Source organism: Colossoma macropomum, unplaced genomic scaffold (genome assembly GCF_904425465.1).
Source record: "Colossoma macropomum unplaced genomic scaffold, Colossoma_macropomum, whole genome shotgun sequence".
Lineage (NCBI taxonomy): Eukaryota > Metazoa > Chordata > Actinopteri > Characiformes > Serrasalmidae > Colossoma > Colossoma macropomum.
The window spans coordinates 27286005-27308245 of NW_023494786.1; the positions used below are offsets into that span (position 1 = coordinate 27286005).

The 22241-nt window shown below is 37.3% G+C and overlaps 1 protein-coding gene across 1 annotated transcript in view; it reads right to left on the bottom strand.

The window, feature by feature from the left end:
* The window catches only part of rxfp2b (relaxin family peptide receptor 2b), a 104692-nt gene extending 93820 nt beyond the window's left edge, over positions 1-10872 (bottom strand). The window contains 1 exon segment of the mRNA XM_036565254.1: positions 10591-10872. Coding sequence (XP_036421147.1) covers positions 10591-10702 — 112 coding nt within the window. The 5' untranslated portion in view covers positions 10703-10872.
* Between the last annotated feature and the right edge of the window lie 11369 nt (positions 10873-22241).

Consider the following 22241-nt stretch of genomic DNA (forward strand, 5'->3'; position numbering starts at 1 on the left):
GAAGAACCTTTCACAATTCAAAGGACCCAAAGGGTTCTCTGAATGTTCGGGTCCTATAGAGAACCATTTTCTTTACTAAAGAACCCTTGAAGAACCATCATTTTTAAGCATGTGCGACTATACAACATGAAGTATTTTTACTTTTTGAGTTGAACTATTTTTACAGTGATGGGTCGATGCAGGTTCTATTGTTTTTTGAGTTTCATTGGTACCAACACTCTGTTGGGATTTGTTTGCTTGTTTTCTATTCCTTTCTGTCGTTTTAGTTCATTGTTCAACTCCAAGCCGCAATGAACAGCTGTCACAGATGGGGGTGTTTGTAGTCTGTCACGAGACATTCACTTTCTGAGCACTTAATAAAAGAAAAGTGCAGTTAATTGAGATCCTCTGCATTTACTTACTATGTGAAAAACATGACGGTAGTTCATTTATTTTGCATTGTGAAAAAAAAAAATAATAAAAAATAATAAAAAATAAAAACTTATTTGGTCACTGTCTACAAAAAAGAACATAAGTTTGACAAGTGAAATCATTCATATTTAATGCAACCGTTTTCCATTTTCTGGTGGACCTTCGATGGATTTTCCAGATTGTGCCTGGACTGAAAAATAACTTTCACACTTGACCAAACATGCTGAACAGCATCAGGTCTGGAAAAAAGTTTATGTGAAAACGTCCTGTTAGCCAGGGACGGAACATCGCTGGCCAGCGTGCCACTGTAAACACACATCCAATTTAGTCCCACAGCTGGGATTCAACAGTAGGCTTCAAACTAATGAGTATAAAAAAACACTGAGTATAAAAAAGCATGAACAATCATGACTTTGAACAATCAAATGTCTCTGCATAATAGACAGACTTAATAAAGAGAAACACTGAGTGTTTAGCATTAAACATTCTTCACAGACTTTTAACTACCACTCAGAAGTCTGGAATCACTGCTTTCAATAACAATAAAAATGACAGGGTTGCAGGCAAGTGTATGAAATGATTTGGTACTTCATTTCTAAGCCTAATATCCTATAGGATATCATCAAATAGATGTTACTGAGAGCTGGATTTAAGTTGTTTTCTACTACAAAATGACCTGAAAAATGATTTATAATAAAACCGAAAAAGAATGAGATTCTAGCAATCTGCTCTGTAAGGTCCTTTCTCTCCTTTCCCCCACAATGAAATGAGTGTTTTAATTCAACTTATTTATAACTTAGTTTTTCTTCAAAAGAACAAACAACGTGTAATCCTTTACTTATAAGGATGTTAATTACTCATTCATTTGTGACTGTAGTGTTCACAGTGCTATTCCTTTGCAACTTCACAGCTTTTAATGATTACTGGGCCAGCAGGAGGCCAAAAAATAAAACTGTAGCATGCCCTGTGCCTGATCGAACAAAACCAAACAAAACCGGCCACCTCTCCGTGGCTTCTAGACTTTTCAGTCCGTTTCTCCAAGCCGAGCTTATCAGCTTGTCAGTCCTTTATCTCGCTGCCGCTCATCCCTCTCATCTTCTCTCTGATCCCTCTCTGGTCCTAAAGGTGAAGGAGTCCACACTGCCGAAGCCCAGCCTGGATCAGCTGGCTCTCATAAAGGCAGCACGAGAACCTGAGCCAAGAGGGTAAAAGAGAGCCTCTCTGTCATTGCCTCCGCTCCATGGCTCATCCACCGGGATCGAACGTGAGGCATAGTCTAGTGTCCTGGGAGGTGGTGTTCAGGACGCGGGCGCCATCCCTATGCCACTTGTGGCTGACATCCTCCTCTCACCGCGCCTCGTGGCTGTCATTGGTGCCCGGGGGATGGGTGCCTGGCACAAAAATGTCATTCTAAAATGACTGAAAAAGCAGTATAGCATAGAGAATAAAGGTATAACTATATCTGAAGTTCACCATACTTCAAAAGTAGAGATAAAATCTCTAGGCAGATTGTACTATGCATGTTTTGTTGATTTTCTAAGCTAAAATAAGTTACCACTTCCTCTACAGAGAACACACTCAAACATGACATTTTCTGGCCATTTTCTATTTGCTGAGTTTGATATTAACATAAAATGTGCCATAAGAAGATGTGTTAACTTATTTTCATTTTAAAAATTAAAAAAAAAAAAAAAATCTTTGAAGAGAGGCATCCAAACTTTTACATTTGACTATAATGGGACAAAAATGACCATTAAATGATTATTGCAGTATATTTTTTTATATTGTTTAATATTGTTAGATAATTAGATAATTTATTCTAATCACAGAATTTGTGAAAAACTAAATAAAAGCATCTACAAATGACTTTTGGTGAATAGAGTCATACGCAAAAATTTGAGCACCCTGGTCAAATGATGTTTTGTTGATTTTTTTTAACGTGAAAATAATTTAACACATCTACAGAGAACACACACAAATATAATACTTTCTGCAAATTTTAGTGCACAATTTCTATTTATTTGCTGAGTTTAACAAACTGGAAAAATAAAAGCTTTTGCACAGACCACATTTAATGTTTCCTAATGTATTCAAATCAGCAAACACTCAGTAATTCAGTAAAACTTCTGAAGAGAAACACAAATATTAAAACCACCAGATATAAAGCACATAGTCTCCTCATAATTTGAAGTATGGTCTGTGGTCATTGGACAGTATTTCTGCTTCTCCCTGAAGCTCTGACTGCCCCTCAGCGAGTATGCCATTTTTCAGAAATTTAAATAACTGTAAAAAACTGACCCTAAAGTGGACGGTGAGACTCTCCTTCAGGCTCTCCATTCATATTAAGGTTCCACTCAGCTGCCCGCTACTAGAAGAAAATTGCTTCCTGTCCACTAGTCCTGAGAGCAGAATGTATGATAATTTGGAATTGAAAAACTGTGGGTGCACTCGTTTGTGAAGGGTGCTGATAAAGTCAGCCAGCCAGAGCGCCGGCTTTCACCATTTTACGCTTGCTTCTCTCGCACCTCTAAAGAGCAGTGAAGCCTTTAGCTCAGCAGCACCCCAGACGTTAATCATAGCATCTCACAGAGCAGAGTTCCAGCTCTGAACTGATAGCCCATATTCAGAAACTCCTGATCCGCTGGTCATGTGTGTTCAGTTGTCCAACCGACATTTCTACATACAGGAAGGTCCATAAGTATTCGGGCAATGACACAATTTTTGTGCTGTTGCCTCTGTACGCACTGCAGATTTTCAGCTTTAATTCAGGGGCTTTAACATTTTTAAAATATTGCATTAACAGTTTAGGAATTACAGCCATTTTTTCCTAACCCCTCCATTTTCACAGGCTCAAAAGTAAGCAGATAGCTGATTGATAAGCATATTCATAGCCAGATGTGGCCTGTTCCCTCATTATTTCATGTCAAATTAAGGAGATGAAAGGTCTGGAGTTAATTCCAAGTGTTGAATATGCATTTGATAGCTGTTCATGAGAACTCTCAATATATCGTCGCTGTCCAAAGAAAAACAGATATCTCCAAATAAGTAACTTTACAGGAGAGGGCAAAAACATTCTTTACTGTCAATGTATGTTAATGGAAAGATGTTTTATTCTAAGCAATTCTGGAGCATTTCTATTGGTCCAATCATCATGAAATTTTCACACAATGTAAAGGACAGATGCTGAGCTCAAATGATGTAGAAAAGTAAAAATCGCAAAAATTGGAGATACATGGTTTTCATTGGACAGCGACGATATACTACAAAGAGGTGCTGATGCAAGTGCGGGGAGCATCATTAGGCTGATCAAACAACACAAACCCATCAAAGTAATAGCTGAAACTTTCGGAGTGGACAAAATAATTGATACATTCTTAAAAAGAAGGAATGCACTGGTGAACTCAACAACACCAAAAGGCCTGGAAGACCACAGAAGAATGTCAAGGACATTATAGAGGAGGTCGGCGTATCGTTGTCAAAGTCTACAATTAAGAGACGCCTTCATGAATGTAAATACAGAGGTTTTACCTCAAGATGCAACCATTGGTAACATTCAAGAACAGAAAGGCCAGATTAGACTCTCCTAGAAAACATCTAAATAAAGCATAAAACTAAGTTCTGGATCAAAATTCTCTGGACAGATGAAACCAATATTAACTTGTACCAGAATGATGGGAAGAGAAGACAGAAGGAAAGGAAGGGCTCATGATCCAAAGCATTCCATATGTCACAGTATCTGGTGTTTATTGATGATGTGACTGCTGAGAAAAGCAGCAGGATGAACTCTGTAGTCTATAGAGCTCTACTTTCCGCTCAGATTCAGTCAAATGCTGCAAAACTGATACGACTCTTCAAAGTGCAGATGAACAGTGACCCGAAACATACCGCAAAAGCAAACCAACCCAACTGGGCTCGCTTTTCACTTTCTTAAGACAAAATCAAAGACAGAAAGACCCACAAACAAGCAGCAACTGAAGGTGGCTGTAGTAAAGGCCTGGCAAAACTCAGCATGTGGTGATGTCCGTGGGTTGCAGACATCAGGCAGTCATTGACTGCAAATGATTTGAAAAGGATAATCCTTGCATTTTTTATAATGATGTTAGTTTGTCCAATTACTTTTGAGCCTGTGAAAATAGGAAGACTGTAAAAAATGGCTGTAACTCTTAAACAGTAAATGCAATATTTTGGTTAAAGCCTTTGAATTTAAGATGAAAGTCTACACTTCAATGGTTGTTTCTGATCAAATCCATTGTGGTGGTGTACAAAGGCAAAATTACAAAAATTGTCAAACACAAGCACTTATGGACCTTACTGTATGTCTAGTGCTTTTTTCAAGCTAGTGTCTGACTCACCATCCAACCCACCCTTACCTCAGCTCACCCCGTTCTCTATGTCTCTGTCTTCTTTTACGTCAGAGGCCACAATTGCTAAGCAGGGAATAAAGATCAACGGAAATGTGTGTGTGTGTGTTTTTTGTTTTTTTTTTTAATGAAAGGGCCCATCTCCTACATACATTTACATTGCTACAAAACAATTGTATTTTGTTTTTTTCTCCTGAGGTTTACTTATGGCATTTGTGTAGTTTTATGTACCAAATACAGTCCCAATTTATTTTTGTCTGACAATTTCCCAACCTTTTTTATCCCTTAGAACTAAACAGGCTGTTTTTGTTACTGTGCCTTTAATAATAAGAGCTCTGTTCTGATTGGCCACCCAGTTTTGTGCCTCAAAAAGCAGACAAACACTCCATATAAATGTAGTCTGAATGGCCTAAACTGCTGTATGTTGAACATACCTGTGTATGTTTGTTTGGTGACATCACAAACACACACACACACACACACTAAGCCGCTTCTCCCTCAGGGTTGCGGGGGATGCTGGAGCCTATCCCAGCTGTCACTGGACAGAAGGCAGGATACACCCTGGACAGGTCGCCAGTCCATCGCAGGGCATTCATTCAGACACACTCACACCTAGGGGCAATTTAGCATGTCCAATTGGCCTGGCTGCATGTCTTTGGACTGCGGGAGGAAACCGGAGTGCCGGGAGGAAACCCACGCAGACATGGGGAGAACAGGCAAACTCCACACAGAAACGACCCTGGTCGCCCGGCACATCACAAGTAATGTATTTATATTTATTTTTCATGATATGTGCCCTTTAAGAGTAAAATATGGTAAGAATATCATAATACACTGCAACAAATGGTACCTTGTCAAGTAAAATCATCTTAAATATAGTCAATAAATCAAATATTTCTCCAGTTGAGATTGTTGTAAGCCTTATTTAGGCTTGTTTAACTTATTTCTGGACATTTTACTTGCTTTAAGTAATTTTTTATTTAGTAAAATTATCTCACAATATTGGCAGATAATTTTGCCTATTTTAAGAAATGTGCTTGAAACCAGCAAAATGATCTGCCAGTACAGTGAGATCATTTTACTTAATAAAGTCACTTAAAACAAGTAAATAATGTCTAAAAATAAGATAGATTATCCTATAATATGTGCACAACCATCTCAAAATGGGAAATATTACACACATAAACTAGATTTCAGATCATTTCACTTGACAAGATACCATTTTTTGCAGCGCACCTAACTTTTTTACTCTACATGACCTGTGTTATGATACTCAATTTTAGAGAAAGCTATGGAAATCCAGGAGTAACTGTGTTTTCAACTCAACATTTGCAAAAATAAGCTATTTAAGAGGAAAGAGGAAAAAAACAAACAATTACTACAAAATATGAATAAAACATTCAGCGTTTAATCAGCTTTACAGAGTTAGTTGGTTGTTGTTGCTGTTGTTTGTAATTTTTATGATGCATGCAGTGGTTTAGTTTTACAAATATGGACAATATCAACCATATGCATACACATAAGTGTAATTTAAGACATAATTTAGGACAATAAAAATGACACTTCACTGTAAAAAGAAAAATAATAATGATCCTTTGACTTTTCTTACAGTGCACTGCAAAATTGGTATCTTGTCAAATAAAATTATCTTAAATATATTCAATAAATCTAATATTTATCCTGTTGAGATTGTTGTAAGCTTAATTTGCAGATTATTTTCTTTATTTCTAGACATTCCTTACTTGTTTTAAATAATTTTATTAAGTAAAAGTATCTTACTATATTGGCAGATTTAATAAAATTACCTAAAATAAGTACATAATGATAACAATAAGCCAGATAATCTTATAATAAGTGCATAACAAGTGCTTAAAATGTGAAATTTTAGATATATTGACTAGATTTAAGATCTTTTTACTTGACAACATACCATTTTTTTGCAGTGTGTACGTTATACTGCCCACACGTATAAGAAATAGTTTTCTTTTCAGCTTATCTAAAAGTCCAAAGCAACACTGTTTTCGTGCTACTATTAGAAATACAGTTCTAAGCAAAAATGTAGGCACCCCAATCAAAGGATGTTTTGTTGATATTCTAAGAGAAAGTAAGTTAGCACTCTACAGAGAAAACACTCCTGCACACCTTAATGCCCAGTTACTGTTCCACTTTCTACACTGTATCTCTAAAACAGAGGTTCGTTAAACCTCATTAACAACAAAATTACAATAAAAACACGAAACACATTAAAAACAGATAGCAATGTACTGCAACTTTCCATTTGGTAAGTGTCAAAAAAAAGAGTTATATTGTAGCTTTTCAAAAAAGAGTAATATTGTAGCCTTTTGATCATCAGTACTGCAATATTGGCCTTCACAATACTGATAATGCAGAAGCCAGCAATGTGCAAATGAGCTCTCTAACCAATGACAATATTTGTTTACACTATCCTGGGACAATCCAGACCAATCAATTTGGTTATTTCAACTAAACCCACCTGCTAACAGGTGTATAAAATCAAGCACATCTCCACAGATAAACACTAGCAACAGAACAAGCTTTACTGAGGTGACTTTGAACGTGGCACTGTCAAAGAATACCAGGTCAATTCAATTTGATTTATTTTTATAGCGCTGTCAACAAGGAGTGTTGTCACAAAGCAGCTTTGCAGAAATCCAGGTCAAAGCCCTTCGTCAGCGAGCCAGGGGCAAGGAAAAAATCCCTTCGAGCAAGAGGAAGAGACCTTGACAGTAACCAAGACTCAAAACATGAACCCATTCTCCTCTGGTCAACACCAGAAAAACAATAGCACAACAACAGCGCTGCCACCTTTCCTACAAGACGGTTCAAATTTCTGCCCTGTTAGAGCTGCCCTGGTCAACTGTAAGTGCTGTTACTGTAAAGTGAACATCTAGCTGCATGAATGAAAGCGAGAGGCTACAGTCACGGTGTAGAACCATTGAATGTAAATGGAATATTCTAATGAATTACGTCCAACTGCAGACCCACAGTAAAAAACAAGGTCACACTTTATTTGGATGGTCCCCTGTAGATGATCTACGGCTACTTAAATTATGAGCAAAGTTTCTGGTGATACTCAGCTGATTATCTACAACATTATGGTTTGCCTTGAGGTTAGGGTTAGGTTTAGGGTTAGGGATAGATTTAATATAATCTTCCACACACAAGTATTTACAAGAATTGTGTTATGGTTTACTTAAACCCAATGCATTAATTGAGATAATAAGCTAAATACATACAAAATCATCATTTATAAGCTCATTTCTACTGGGAGGTGTCTGTCCCAAACACTAGCCCCTAAATTTACACTTGTGAAAAAACGTGTTTAATCTTTTTGATATCTTTTAAAGTGAAGTTAAAGTGAATTTTGATTTATCGTGAGTTTAATTTTTACATTAAAAAAAGTCCCATGTTTTCATGTCACTAGAGAGCTTTAGTCCTTAGATGGAGCCTTTCTTTAGCTACACCCCTGCATTTTAGAGCAGGAAGTGAGACTGCATCCCTGTCCCTAATGGCCACATGGTCAGCAGTTAAAAAATTAAGGAAACGTTTTTGTGTTTTGATGACGAATATTATGATATTGGGTGTACAGCTGTTCAAAGCTGTGTGGCTAAAATTGAATATACTGAAATAGTCACTACTGAAACTGAAAACTGTGATTGTTTGGTAGTGATAAAATGGAAAGTTCAATCATTTATTTTGATAAAATAAACACAATTAAGGCTTAGAATCACTCAGAGCAAAAGGATTTTAGGCTAAAGTCAGAATATAGTAAAAAGTCTACAATGTGATTTGAACCCTAAACCAATTCAGTAGAATCAGTGATCCGTTTATGACCTATACTGTATGATATGCACACTTATTGGTTAGAACATGCAGCACTGTTGGATGTCCAATATGATAATGATAAAATAACCATACTGAAGTACTGAAAGTAGCAAAACATCCTGATGAAATGTATTTTGTCCACATACTTTTGCAATTTATATGCAATTTAAAAATGAGCCACTACAAACAAGGCATTTCATTATAACCCCACAAATGAGTGCAAATGACAGCCCAAGTCCTTACAAGTTTTTTTTTTTTTGCTTATATTCTGTAACCCTTTTACACTCTCAGAAATAAAGGTACTAAACTGTCACTGGGGCAGTACTCCTCTAGTCACTGGGGTGGGACCCTCAAGGGTACATCTCAGTACCTTTAGTCAGGTACATAATTGTATCATAATCCATTGAAATAATATTTTCTAAGTCGTACTGACTCCACACACCCCGTCTCGCCTCCAGGCTTCTTATTTTACTGTTCTGTTTTAAAACATTAGATTATGAAAAGGTACAAATACATACTTTTTATCTGGAAAAAACTTATTCTCCAGGGCATATTTTGGTTTGTCCATCTGAATTTACATGACCAAATATTATAAGGGTTTAAAATTACATTACCCATCTATTTGACTGGAAAGAAGACAGTTACAGCTCACATACGACACCCACCTTTTGAATGTATCTTACGAAATATGAAAGTTATGAAGAATATGACGAAGTGCGTTTTGGAACCACCGGTAGTCTCAAGGAGCTGAAGAGGTTAAGGTACACGATTGGACCTTAAAACCACTGTTGTACCTTTGAGGAAACATTGTTTGTGCCGTGATGAACGAAAATGTACCTGCACAGAACCTCAATTTCTAACTGTAGATTTAAATGTAGTGTCATTACAGGAATAACAGTGCTGTCAGAGGAGACACTCGTGTAACTAAACAATGCTATTTATCAGATAAATAGAACATAATTACCACCCTGGTGTGAACCAGTTCCCTGCCAAGAGAACCCCACAGACTGCCCTAATATGCCAAATTATCACTGCTGGAGTGACTTCGCTTTCCATCAGTTTTCAGCTCTTGATATGACAGCTCTGAATCAAGGCTGATCCATTTAACAAAACACCAGTAACCAAGCTGCGACGAGAATCAATATTTATAAAGAGGGAAACGCAGCGGGACACAGCATGGAACGTCTGGAAGCAAAGAGAATGGACAAAGAGCTTCTGGTGTCTTGTATTATCACTGGGAACAATACAAAAGATGAGCCCCAAACTATGTGGTCTGAGTGGGGCTCAGCAAGCACTGTAGAGTAAAAGCATAACAGCTTATGGATACTGACCCATCCTGACAGGATCAGGCTAAATACTTTCTGAGCATCTCATACAGATCATTAAATAGAACATTTAATCCTATAGCACTCCATTAGCACTATATATTAAATGACATACAATAAATGTCATTTCACGTCATGCAACGTTTCCATTTTCAGACTTCAGGTGCAGCAGATGAACTGCATCAAAGAGAACTGAAGGCACTGACTTTCACACTCACTGTCTACAACAAGGGAGCTCCAGTCTCCGGTCCAGGAAGGCTGGTGTCCAGCACGGTTTGGTAGCTCTCCTGCTCAAAAACACCACCAAACCTGGCAAAACCTGGCAAAAAACACCCACTAAATGTGTCTGAGCAGGAAAGTCACCAAACTGTGCTGGACCTCCACCCTCCGCCAGGGTCAACATCTCCTTCCAACCAGCTGAACACAGTGCAGTCATTTGTCATGCTTCCCTACTCTGAAGCCTGTACTTTACCCTCTGGAACTAACTTTGTTTTTATCATTAAACTTGTCCTCAAGCCACAGCGCTGGTAATGGAAACCCATGGACTTACCTCACCAAGGAGACCACATCATTCAGCCACTTCACCTGTATTATTCCAGCATTGATAACTCCATTCATTACAGGTGTAGCAGTGTCCGGAGTCTTACCTTTGACTGTACACATCCACACGAGGAGAAAAGTGGCTGTTAGAACCAAGCCAAAGCACGTCGCAGCGCTTGGCACCGAGTTCTTGGTGTTCATGGCTCCAGCGCGCACCATCGCCACTGCCTTGTTTCTTCTCTCTCTCTCTCTCTCTCTCTCTCCCTCTCTTCCCTCTCTCCCTCTCTCTAAAGCGCGTCACGTTCCTGCACCATCCTCTCGAGTTCGGTATTTCCCCACGAAACGCATCCTTTCCAGTCCACACCGAGAGCGAAGAGCGAGCTGCGACAAGCGGCACATCAGCGAAGCGTCACTTTTGCCTACCTGTATTCCGAGAAGCCACGCCCACCTGAGCTGCTATTGGCTAATGGCAGAGGTGGGTACTAACTCTAATTCAACATATGTAATTTTATTCATACACACATATACATGCGCGCATATATATAATATATATAATATATTATATATATATATATATATATTTTATTGACATAATTTTAAAATGCATGTAGTCCTTTTTTATTGTATATCAATTTCATGATGAATGGACCAAAAGAAACGGCCCAAAATGACTTGGGAAAGTTATCATTTTGGAGATATGAGCATGTATGTATATATATATATATATATATATACATATATATATAATATATATATATATATATATATATTATATATTCATATATAAAATAAAAGGACTACATGCATTTAAAAATTTTTTATATATATATATATATATATATATATATATATATATATATATATATATATGTATGTATATATACATATATACTAATTATTCAGTAATTCAGATTCTAGGAAATGTACATATACACATATTTAGGTGTCCTATGTACGTTTCCTAGGATCCTCTCAATTACTAAATTACAAGGTAAGTCTGTAATCAAAAATCAAAATATAAATAACGCTACATATGTGCTACAAGCAGCTAACAGTCCTGAGCACTACAATGATGCTGTGTGACAGTAAGTCTATACGGGAAAAATTTCACTGTAAAATTACAATACATTAATGGCTACTAGTTGGGTTACTTTCTCACTCATTTACCACAGTATATCAATAATAACAACAGCAACTATGAAACAATAAAACAGCAACTGTATACTGAGACTCCACAGTCACCTGCACCTCAAGACCACTGTGCCGTAGCTGTATTCTGCTTTACACTTGCACAAATAAGCTGTAATTAAAACACAGGAATTTCCTGTATTTTTACATAACAACCGTGAAAAAGATGCAAATCAGTAGCCAGTAATTTATATAAAGTTCACGTGTAAAATGACTTTTAACTGAACCAGACCAAATAGATATGTTAGGAAAAAAAGGTAAAAAAAAAACCAAAACAAAAACAAAACAAAGCAAAAATGCAAATGCAAATACACATTTTACAGACATTTAAACTTTGTTTATAATTTACACAAACATGACTAGAATTTCTGACAATATCTATATTTATGAAGTAAAAAACAGCATAAAACTTCACCTCAATCTAAATCATCAGAAAAAAAAACACTGAAATTTTATCTTTTTATATCTTTTTATCTTATCTTTTTATATCTTTTTATACCTCATGATGATGGTACAGCTCAACGTCAACCTCACAGTAATTTGCTGTGTTATTCCAGAACATATCTTAAAAACAGTTCATTTCACAATAAAACGATTAATATAGCATTTTACTGCGCAAAATTTGACTTAAGTATTGTGAAATTAACAGTATACTATCTATCTTATTCCTGTGCCTCACGGTGCTTTGAGTGACTTATGGCAAACAGACAATATGTTGCATGCTTAATCCATCCTAACATGACAGAAATGTGAGAATAAAATATAAACGTGGGAATAAAACATAAATATAAATGATTTTTATTGCTGGGATGCTTTAATGCTTGTGTGCTGATGTTTGTAGCTTATCTTTCAACAGAAACCTGAGACCCGCTTTAGTCAAAGGATCCTATTTATAGCCTGCATTAATTATTTATGCTAATAAAGTCATCTCATTTAAACGTTTTAATTGTGTTTGCACTGAGAGTCAGATACAGGCAAAGAACCATAAAGCAGTGACATTACGCAGCAATGTAGAAATCTGTGTGTTACAACTCCTTGTAAGCTCACCATACTGGTTTTTAATGTCAGCTCTGAATTGGTTTTTGTATTGGTTTTTAATGTCAGCTCAATTAAAATCTTTAAATATGGACACTTGTAAGTATGTAAGTAACATTCTCTACTTTGCATGACTTGTATGCAGGCAGCTATAATAAGAATATAAAGTGTAAACCTGTTAAAGTTGGTGTGTAAACAGCAACCAGTGATGTTCAACTGGCAGTCTGTCATCTTGTTGGATTTTACGTGAAACAACTGGGCTTTTTCAAGCAGTCATCATGAAGCCACATTCACATGAAGCTCTGTGCTTTATACGCTCGTAGCATTGCTGTACTGGCTTTAATTTCAGGTTCACTCAGCTGTACCGACAACCACAAACAGCACGTTGTCCCAGAATGCCTCAGAGTGCACTTTCTTGGACTTTGCTAAAAGCAGCAATGAATGACACTTCTGTTCCCTAATTAGATATTTCAGCCATAATCACAAAACACAGATTTAACATGAAAAATAAGGTGGATTTAACTTTAACAGTATTATAAAACAACACCAGCTACTCAAACTGCCAGAGAAACTTAACTAGCACATTTAACAAAGCCTGCTGGTTTGTGTGAGGGTATTTCAGTGGGGTCTCCAGTTCTATAATGACAGCTCAATGCGCAGCAGGGTTAGATTGCATGTTCCTATTTTGGTCCCTTAATGATCACATAATTCTGAAAACCCAGCAACATTTAGAGAAAAAAAAAATCTGTACAGATTTGGACTTTTTTTTCAACAGAGAGAAAATCTGCTTAGACCTCGGCCTGACTTTAGAGGCCTACTGTGAATTGTCTATTATTGATATTTTAATAAAATTGTTCTGCCACTTTTAGATCATGCTCAGAGGAGATTAGATAACAGATTATATACCCGTTAGATAACACAGTGATTCATATTTGCTGTAGATAATCCAGACTATCGATTGTGCTCTGAAGTGCTGGGCCTGCTAGAATGTTATGACTCAACAGAGATAACATGCACATTTCCATCACTGTATCTTTATGCCACCTCATTTAGTAACTTCTTGCCATTTCTCTCAAACAGAACATCTGCTTAGACCAGCATGGCTTTAGAGGTCTATTGGTTTGAGTCTGTAAAGCTCTATAAAAGCTGTTAATATGTTTTCTACTTAATTAAATACATACTGGAGTATAGGCTGTCTTCATTTTACATCAGTACCATTATTGGAGTGGTGTAATTGGTCACATGACTAGGATTGGCTAGTAGTTTTCTGCCATCTACAGTAGAATTGTCTCGTAGTTTCTCATGGCCTGAACCAAGATGGGCTGGCAGTTTCCCTCTTTGTGTGCTGGGATTGGCTACTAGGATCTTGCCAAATGAGTTAGGATTGATAAGTAGATTTTCACATCATGCACTACCACTGGCTAGAAGTTTCTCATGATTGGCTTGTAGTTTCCAACTGTTTGTGTTATGGTTTTGGCCAGTAGTTTTTGACTTGGGCTCTTCGCTAGTTAGTAGCATAGTTTCCCACATTGTGCATTAGGACTGGCTTGAAGTTCCCATTTCATGGTAAGTAAGCTGACCATACAGTTCAATACGCCTGCAAATTCACCTACTTCCTTCACACTATGGCCTTTGGCACACCCAAATGCAATCACTCCTTTTTGCCAATCATTAACATCTGCTTTGTGACCCATTTTCCACACATTGGAAGAGACGTTCAATGCACTGTACCACCTTTTCTCAATCTATGAATCCCGTCACACGCCCCACAGGTTTTAATAGCCCAATCATCCTGGTGCAGTGCCATCTGCAGGAGCCTGAAGTTCCTACCAGCTTAAACACAAAGTGACTAATTTGTGTCCAGGGAGCTTAGTTTCTCACATCTTCACACTAGGAGCATTTAGTTGTTTCCTGCCTTGTGCAATTGATTTGTCATTCATATCTGCAAGCAATGCCTTTTAAATGTTTAATAAAAATATATTCTCAAAAACATTCACATCCCATCTACTGATTGGGGTTTGTTTAAGTAGAGGGAGAAAAAAAACACCTGGATGAAGGTAGTCTACATTTCTTACATTTTTTTTTTTACTCCTGAAGAGCAGACACTTCTATGTTTAGCCAGGGATGTCATTACTGCTAGATTATGAAACACCTCAGCAGAGGCTGAAAACTTTGGGGTTTTAAATGTGCTGTGTAAAATGTGTTGGATAATGTTTTATGTGGTGGTTACATATTTTAGAGGTACTGATGAAATTTCTACATGTAAACACAGTGCCATACATGACTAAATTACTTGAAATCAGGTACGAGTACAATACTTCAGGAGCACTTTGCTCCGTATAAGAAAGAGGAATCCAATGATTTGTCCTTTTCGAGCATCATCTTTAGGGAGATCTGAGCTTTGAGAGAAAATTTTGGACATAGGAAAAAATCGTAAAACCAGTTTCCCAGACACTAATTAAGCCTCTTGGCCTAAATTGCAGCCCCAGTGGTGAATCACTGCAGCTCCAATGGTGATGTTCTTTTTAGTCAAGGTTTAGGCTTAATCTGGGTCTGGAAAACTGGACTGTAAAGAGCTTATAATCAAAGTACAAAGAAGTAAACAGAAAAGGTCAGTATCAGACATTTTACTGGTGTCCCAATACTCCAGTCCTGTAGTCTACTGCAGTGTCCTGCACTTTTTAGTGTTTTCCCTGCTCTCAACACACCTAATCCAACTGATCAGCCCATCATTGAGTTAAAGTGGCTGTGTTAAAGCAGAAAAAGCATTAAAATGTGCAGGGCAGTGGGCCCACAGGACCGTGGTAGAGAAACACTGGTCTACTGCATATTGGTTTAAGTTCTCCTTGTATCTAAGTTACATCATAAGCTTGTGATCATGTTCTTGAGATAATGTGTGCTTTAGTCCAGTGCTTCGTAAATCCTGTTCATGCAGGATGTGTTTTGGGTTTGTTTCTTCAACTTGTGCATTGTTATCAAAGGCAATGGGCAGGTTTCCCAGACCAAAACTAAGCCTAGGTCTAGACTGAAAGGAATGACCATTGGCTCTGCAATATAGACCAGAACTAGGCTTCATCTAGGTCCGGGAAATCCATAATGTAATCCATATGCACTACATGTATAAACAAATCCTTGTCTTTACACTACATGGAATCTTCCAGCCCCTCCTGGACACTTGCTTAATGTATTTTTGGCCCAGATGATCTATGCTTATTTGAAGGAGGTTTACTTTAACTGTGCTTGATTCTGGGAATTGCTCTGAAGAGAAGTTCTGCAGAGATATCCAAACAGGATGCTTTGTCTTGTAATGAATTATTCAGCATGAAATGGGAAAAAAAAATAATCCATCATAACTAAGTTGTCTCTGAACTGTACTCTGTGTAAATGTAACACAGAACACTATGTATTAGACATCATAAAATGCTGTTAGCGATCACACCCTGTAAAGAAATGAACAATCTGTTGATACGTCTTAATGTGAACTATGTTTCCAAAAAGCCATTTTTATTTCCCTCGCTTGTAGCCCTCATAGTTTAGACAGTGGCTGATCACTCAAACAGCTGAATGCTCTAACAGATGCTCTTAACAATGACAAACCCAGTGGTGGCTGAGCGAAATTTCATTTGTAGCCCACTAGACTGACAGTATTATTAAGGCATGTGTACAAAGAGCTTCTCTGAAATAGTAATGCTACAATGGTGCTAAATCCCTCTAATATAGCTGTAAATATGCTCAAATTAAATCTGATAATCTGCATTTTGGGTAGGATGATTCCAAGTGCCTCAAAAAAAACGCTTTATTCATTAAGTAATACTAGTCTCACATTTGTCTTTTCTCTTTCTAAGAATCAATATCTGCTTCCCTGTTTTTCTATTGTTTCAAAGATGCAGATACAAAGATGTGCATATTTACTGAAGCATACAGTGAGGTAATCAGACACTTCTGATTTTTTGAATTACAGCTTTGAGACATCTGTGGTAAGAAGTTATAAGCTTATTGCTGCATTGTGGTTATGTTATGTGGTTTGCCTGTTACTCTAGGCAAAAATTCTCCAAGTCCCCAAGTTTAAAAGGGTCACTCTGATGGACTGTCAATTTCCAACTCAGGATATTACAGCTGCAAAGAAGGTGGGGGGGGGAGCAACTCTATTTTAATATCTATGGATTTAGAATCGGATGTCATAAATCTCCTGTCGGTGTAATGTGTAGGTGTCCCAATACTTTTGTCCATACAGTGTATCTTGATGTATATGAATACACACTTGTGTGTTCATTTTTATTAGTACACAGTCAAATGTGGATATATGCACTGGAGGTATTAGTTAGTATGTATTAGTCTGAATACTTGCTTCCCTCACTATAAATCAGCCTTAAGAGTTGGAATCATGAAGCTATAACAAAATAAAGTGCAGGGTTATAAGAACTGTGGCCTGTTCTAATGTTGTGACAGGTTCTGCTAAGGTAAATAAAATGATGCCAGGGGCCAAGGCACAAAACTTTCAGGAGGCCCAAACTTCCTGCTGGAGCCTTTGATGTCATAGTCATTGGTCATACCAAATCTGACATGCAGTACAGAGCCAATAAATAAATAAATAAATAAATAAATAAATAAATAATACTGCTGACTTAAAGACTGTATATATGTTCAACTGGGTGCGGAGGAACTTCAGCCATTTTTGGGGACCATAAGCGACTGGATGTTTAGTTGTTTTTATTTTTTTTGGCTAGCTGTGTGTCACTGCATCAGTATTTCTTGCACAACTGAGAGAACACAAGGTCCCGAGTTGATTTTAGACATGACATTTGCATCTGGAGTCTATTGCTTTTGTCTGTCAACATAAGGATCAACAAAGTGTCAATGCTGGTAAAACAGGCCAAACCATTAAATGTGTCCGAATCAACTGTTTAATACATTGTACAAGCAAGAACACAATGGATAGCTTAGCAGTTGCCAGACTGTGAAAAACAAGCAAAGAATGTTTTTAATCATGATGAAAACTGCAGAACAGATAAAGAATACAAGAATGTAGGCAGAGCTTTAGAAGCTTGTAGAGTTCCAAGTTCTATGGATAGATTAACTGAAGGTGAAGATTACACTGGAAAAAAAAAAAAATGTTGGCAATGTTTTGCACAGTAATCGGGAATTCCACCAGGAATTTGTACGTAATTAAATTGCTGTGATGTTCCATTCTAAAGAAACTTGGACTCACTTGGAATTATTTGGTGTTGGTGATAGGAACCAGACATCTGAAGGCTTTAATGCCTCTGAAAGCTCCCTCATACAGTTAATTCATAAAACTGTTACAAATATGCAGCCTAATATGTGAGATATTGCTTTACAATAGTTTTTAGACTCGGTTTTTCCTGAAAACATACATTTTAAATACATTCAAGGCAGAGGGGTACATACAGGGGCAGAGGGGTACATACAGAGCATTTTAAGGCAAGGAAAACATTTTGTTCCAGATGTAATACTATTATATCATTATCATTAGAAATAACAACTCAAATGACATTTGTAGGTTGACTAGTCATTTTGAAAAATAAATAAATGGTTATATTTGTACTGTAGATATCACAACACCCAGTTCCTATTAACACCACCGTAAAGAAATCAGAGTCAGTAACTTTCTCTACAACAGTATTTTTTCATGAATCCACTCTAATTGACTTTGTTATGTCTCCATTATTGAATCATGCAAAAATTGGTGAAATTCCCTATTAAGTAGATTTTTAGATATTTAAGTAAGTTGGAAAAAAAACCTTAAAAACATAAGGTCCATTCAACTGTCTAGACTTTAAAAACACATCACACCAACTAAGATCAAACCACACAGTTAATTTTAATGGAAAATTTGAAATGAACTTTCTTAAGGTACTCACTGAAAAATGAAAGCAATAAATCTGTATAATGATAGCAATATATGAACATAATGTTGATTAAACCCCAATATTAACGTCTTGCTCAATATTGTACCAGAGCGATGTGAAGAGGAAAGTGTGACTAAGACTTCACCTCATCCTCTGCATGAACAGAAGAGCACTCTTAGTAACACACTGATACATCCTCACCGAGCTAAAGAGTGCTACGTGAGGTCATTCCTACTTGCGGCCATTAAGCTCTATAATAAGTCAACCCGTGGTTGGGAAAGGTCAGTCTCCAGCTCGAAGTTAGTGCTTTAATGTTTCTACAGTGAAACATTAGTGTGTTATTCCATCCATATATCTGGAACAATATATACACTTTTTTTTTTTTTTATTAACAACTACAACTACTTATTTCATAAAGTGTCTGTTCATCTGACAAGGAACTGCTCATGATCTAAAGCAACATCTCACATGTGCAAACACTATGTTATGAGCCTGAATCTCATCTTTGCTGATGGCAGAAGTGGATCACTTGTTTTACTTACAATAGAACTGAATTACTCATCCTAATTGTTTTCACTGATAATGGAACTGAACACTCATCCTTACTGACAAAGGAACTGAATCACTCCTCTTTATTGCTGGAATAAATGGAAGCTTTAGCAAAGTGCAGCCAGGAAGACTCCAACGCTTTGTCATTAATTAATTCATTACTTCTGACCCAATCACAGGCCTACACCTGTCTTTAAAATGACTCGACTTGAGTACTGATTCTGCTGCTTTCAGGTGCCTATGTTTGACGTTCCCCTCCTTCCTCCCCACCGCCACCAGTTGGGTCCCTGTCTGGTTGTCCAGGGGGTAGGTTTTGCCCCTGCCGTTTCTATCCAGGATCAGCGAGAAAAAGTAGAAATTAAAGAGTCTTTGGCGTAGGCCCCGTCCTCAGTCCAGGTCTTGGAGCGTCGAGACTCTCACTGATCCTGCTGGATAGAAACGGCAGGGGCAAAACTTACCCCCTGGACAACCAGACAGGGACCCAACCAGCTGGTGGTGGGGAGGAAGGAGTAATCGGACCAATTAACAGAATTGTAAACTAAACCTATCTTAAATAAAGGTTTAGCCCTTTATTACTGATGATAAACTGAATTACTCATCTTTATTTATGATGAGCTGGATGTTGATGCTGATGGAGTTGGATCACTCAATTGCTTTTCATACAATGGATGACTCAACTTTACTGATGATCGTGAAACTGAATCTCATCTGTGTTATCTCATCTGCAGAGAACTTGCAATTAGGGTCTAAACATTTATTCAAGACAGTTTTAGTTTACAATCTGTACACTTGTCCAATTACTTATGCTCTCTGATTCTCTGGTTGTCATTCCTGCAGAGGGTACTGTGTGAAGGATAAGCCGTAGTGTGTGCCATTCTCCCATAACCGGCCTTCCTCTCTTAATCTAAAACTCAATTTTCTTGTAAATCATTTTCTTCAGCCTTGGGCAAGGGTAGGTGATGTGCCTGTACTGAATCCCATATATATATTTTTTATTAAAAGAGTATTTCATTACCTTTTTTAAGATGACCTTTACACTGTCCACCTGGCTATGTATGAGCATGAACAGTGGTTTCTAGCTAAAACTACACTGCGCTACAAAGAGAAGTTGCCAAATTGTTCTTGACTTAGTTGTACAGTTATGGGGAAAAAAACTATTTGATTGGTATGGAACGTTTGCATGATGCAGGGGTGCTTAAAACTGAAAACGGTTCTCCACACTCATTTACAAAAAATGATTCTTTATAGAACCAGCCTGTGAAAGCTTTTTTAGAGAACCAAAAGTGGTTCCTCTATGGTATTGCTCCAAGAACCTTGACTGGCACCTTTATTTTTTAGGAGCTTTAAAATACATGCAGGAAAAATGGGGCTGTTCCCACAATCAGCAGGTACTGTATACAATCATATGCACAAAGTTTGAGTGAAATGCACAGATCATTTGAAAAGTAACTAAGTTAAATAATAATTTGCAAGAATAATTTTGCAAATGAATGCAAAAAATTATTTATTTGTTGAATAGCAATTTATTTTGGCTTTAAGCGTTTCTAAGCATCTGACAGTTCAGTCAGTGTGAATGAGGTAACATGTTTACTTCATAAACTGAATAACGCTAAAAGGCAGAAATACACTGTGAGAGGTAACTGAATGATCTGCTTGTAATGGCAGACATTTGTCACAAGCCAACACTCTACATGTGGACTCTTTGAAGCAAGTAAGCTATTAATCACCTAATATTTATACAGTAGTTAAGTGCATTAATCTGCTACACAGCTACATGCAGCTGCCTGCCAACCTTACTTTTACTTTACTCAGGCTCTCAGTGAATCCACTCTCTTTAGTTTGTAGTGAGATGTCAGTGGTGCAGGGATTTTATGAATGAGTCCTTCTAAAAAATACATCAGAATACATTTTTAATGACCACCTTGCAGTCCTGATGCCCATGCTGAGCATTCCTGGTTTAAACCAGTGCTGCTCAGTGGGCCACATGAAAAAAAGGGATATTAAAATTAGGGATATTTAATGTATAACACATTTGCTCATAAACAAGGATTGCCGGTGATTTTTAATATGGCGGTAGAGATTTAGAACACGATACAGTCTGCAACAAATAATGCCTGAACCATCCTGGGGGTAATCTTCCCTGGTAAGAAGCTGATGATGATGATGATGATCATGATGATAATAATAATAATAATAATAATAATAATAGTGATAGTGATTTATTTATATATATATATATATATATATATATATATATATATATATATATATATATATTTAGAGCAAAAACATGTTCTGAATAAGAAATCTGATTTAGAGTTAAAACCATCTTTACCAAACAACTAACTATTATTTGCAACTCCTTTCCCCTTAAAGTTCGTAGATCTGTTTTGGAGAATTTTGACTTTCTTTGTTTCTTTGTTTTTGTTACTGTTGGCACCCAACCAGAGCATCACTTGGCTTGGTTCTTTAATACGTATGAGCCCATTTACACTACTCACCGTCTATTGCACTAACCACTGCCATGGTGGCTTTATGAATAGCTCTTGCTTACAGTGCAGCGTATTTTCCGTGAAGTAGTGCTGTTAACGCTGAGTTTTATGTATCTGGCAGAGTGTGCTTGATAATTTATGTTGAACACCCCCTGGTGGGTTAAAGAGACATAACATTGACTTTGATTTCCAAAGCTCTATGGAGGTTACTAACAACAGCTGTTTAACAGCCTTCTGAACCTTGGATGGCTCTGTGACTGGCTAGCCACCTTCCCTGTGCTTCATTCTCAAAGGAACTTTAGGATAGCCTAAGGTGGTCACGGCATAACTTTTGGGCTAAACTTTGAAGGGCCCACCAGTGATGGACAGCGCTTCAACATGCACATAGTAAATGGGAGGTGAGTGAGGAAGCCTAGATGATAAGTCAGTTACCTCAGCGTAGTGTAAACAGTGGCGAGAAAACTTCATTTTACATTATTATTTATGTTGTGCAGATGAATATGTGCGTAATGCAAATGCTTGATTGTTTGTTACTGCAGATGCATAAATAAAGGAAAAAACAGATGAGAATGTCTAAGGAGTACAGTTAAACCACAATGAATAGTTGTGATTCAACTGTACCCC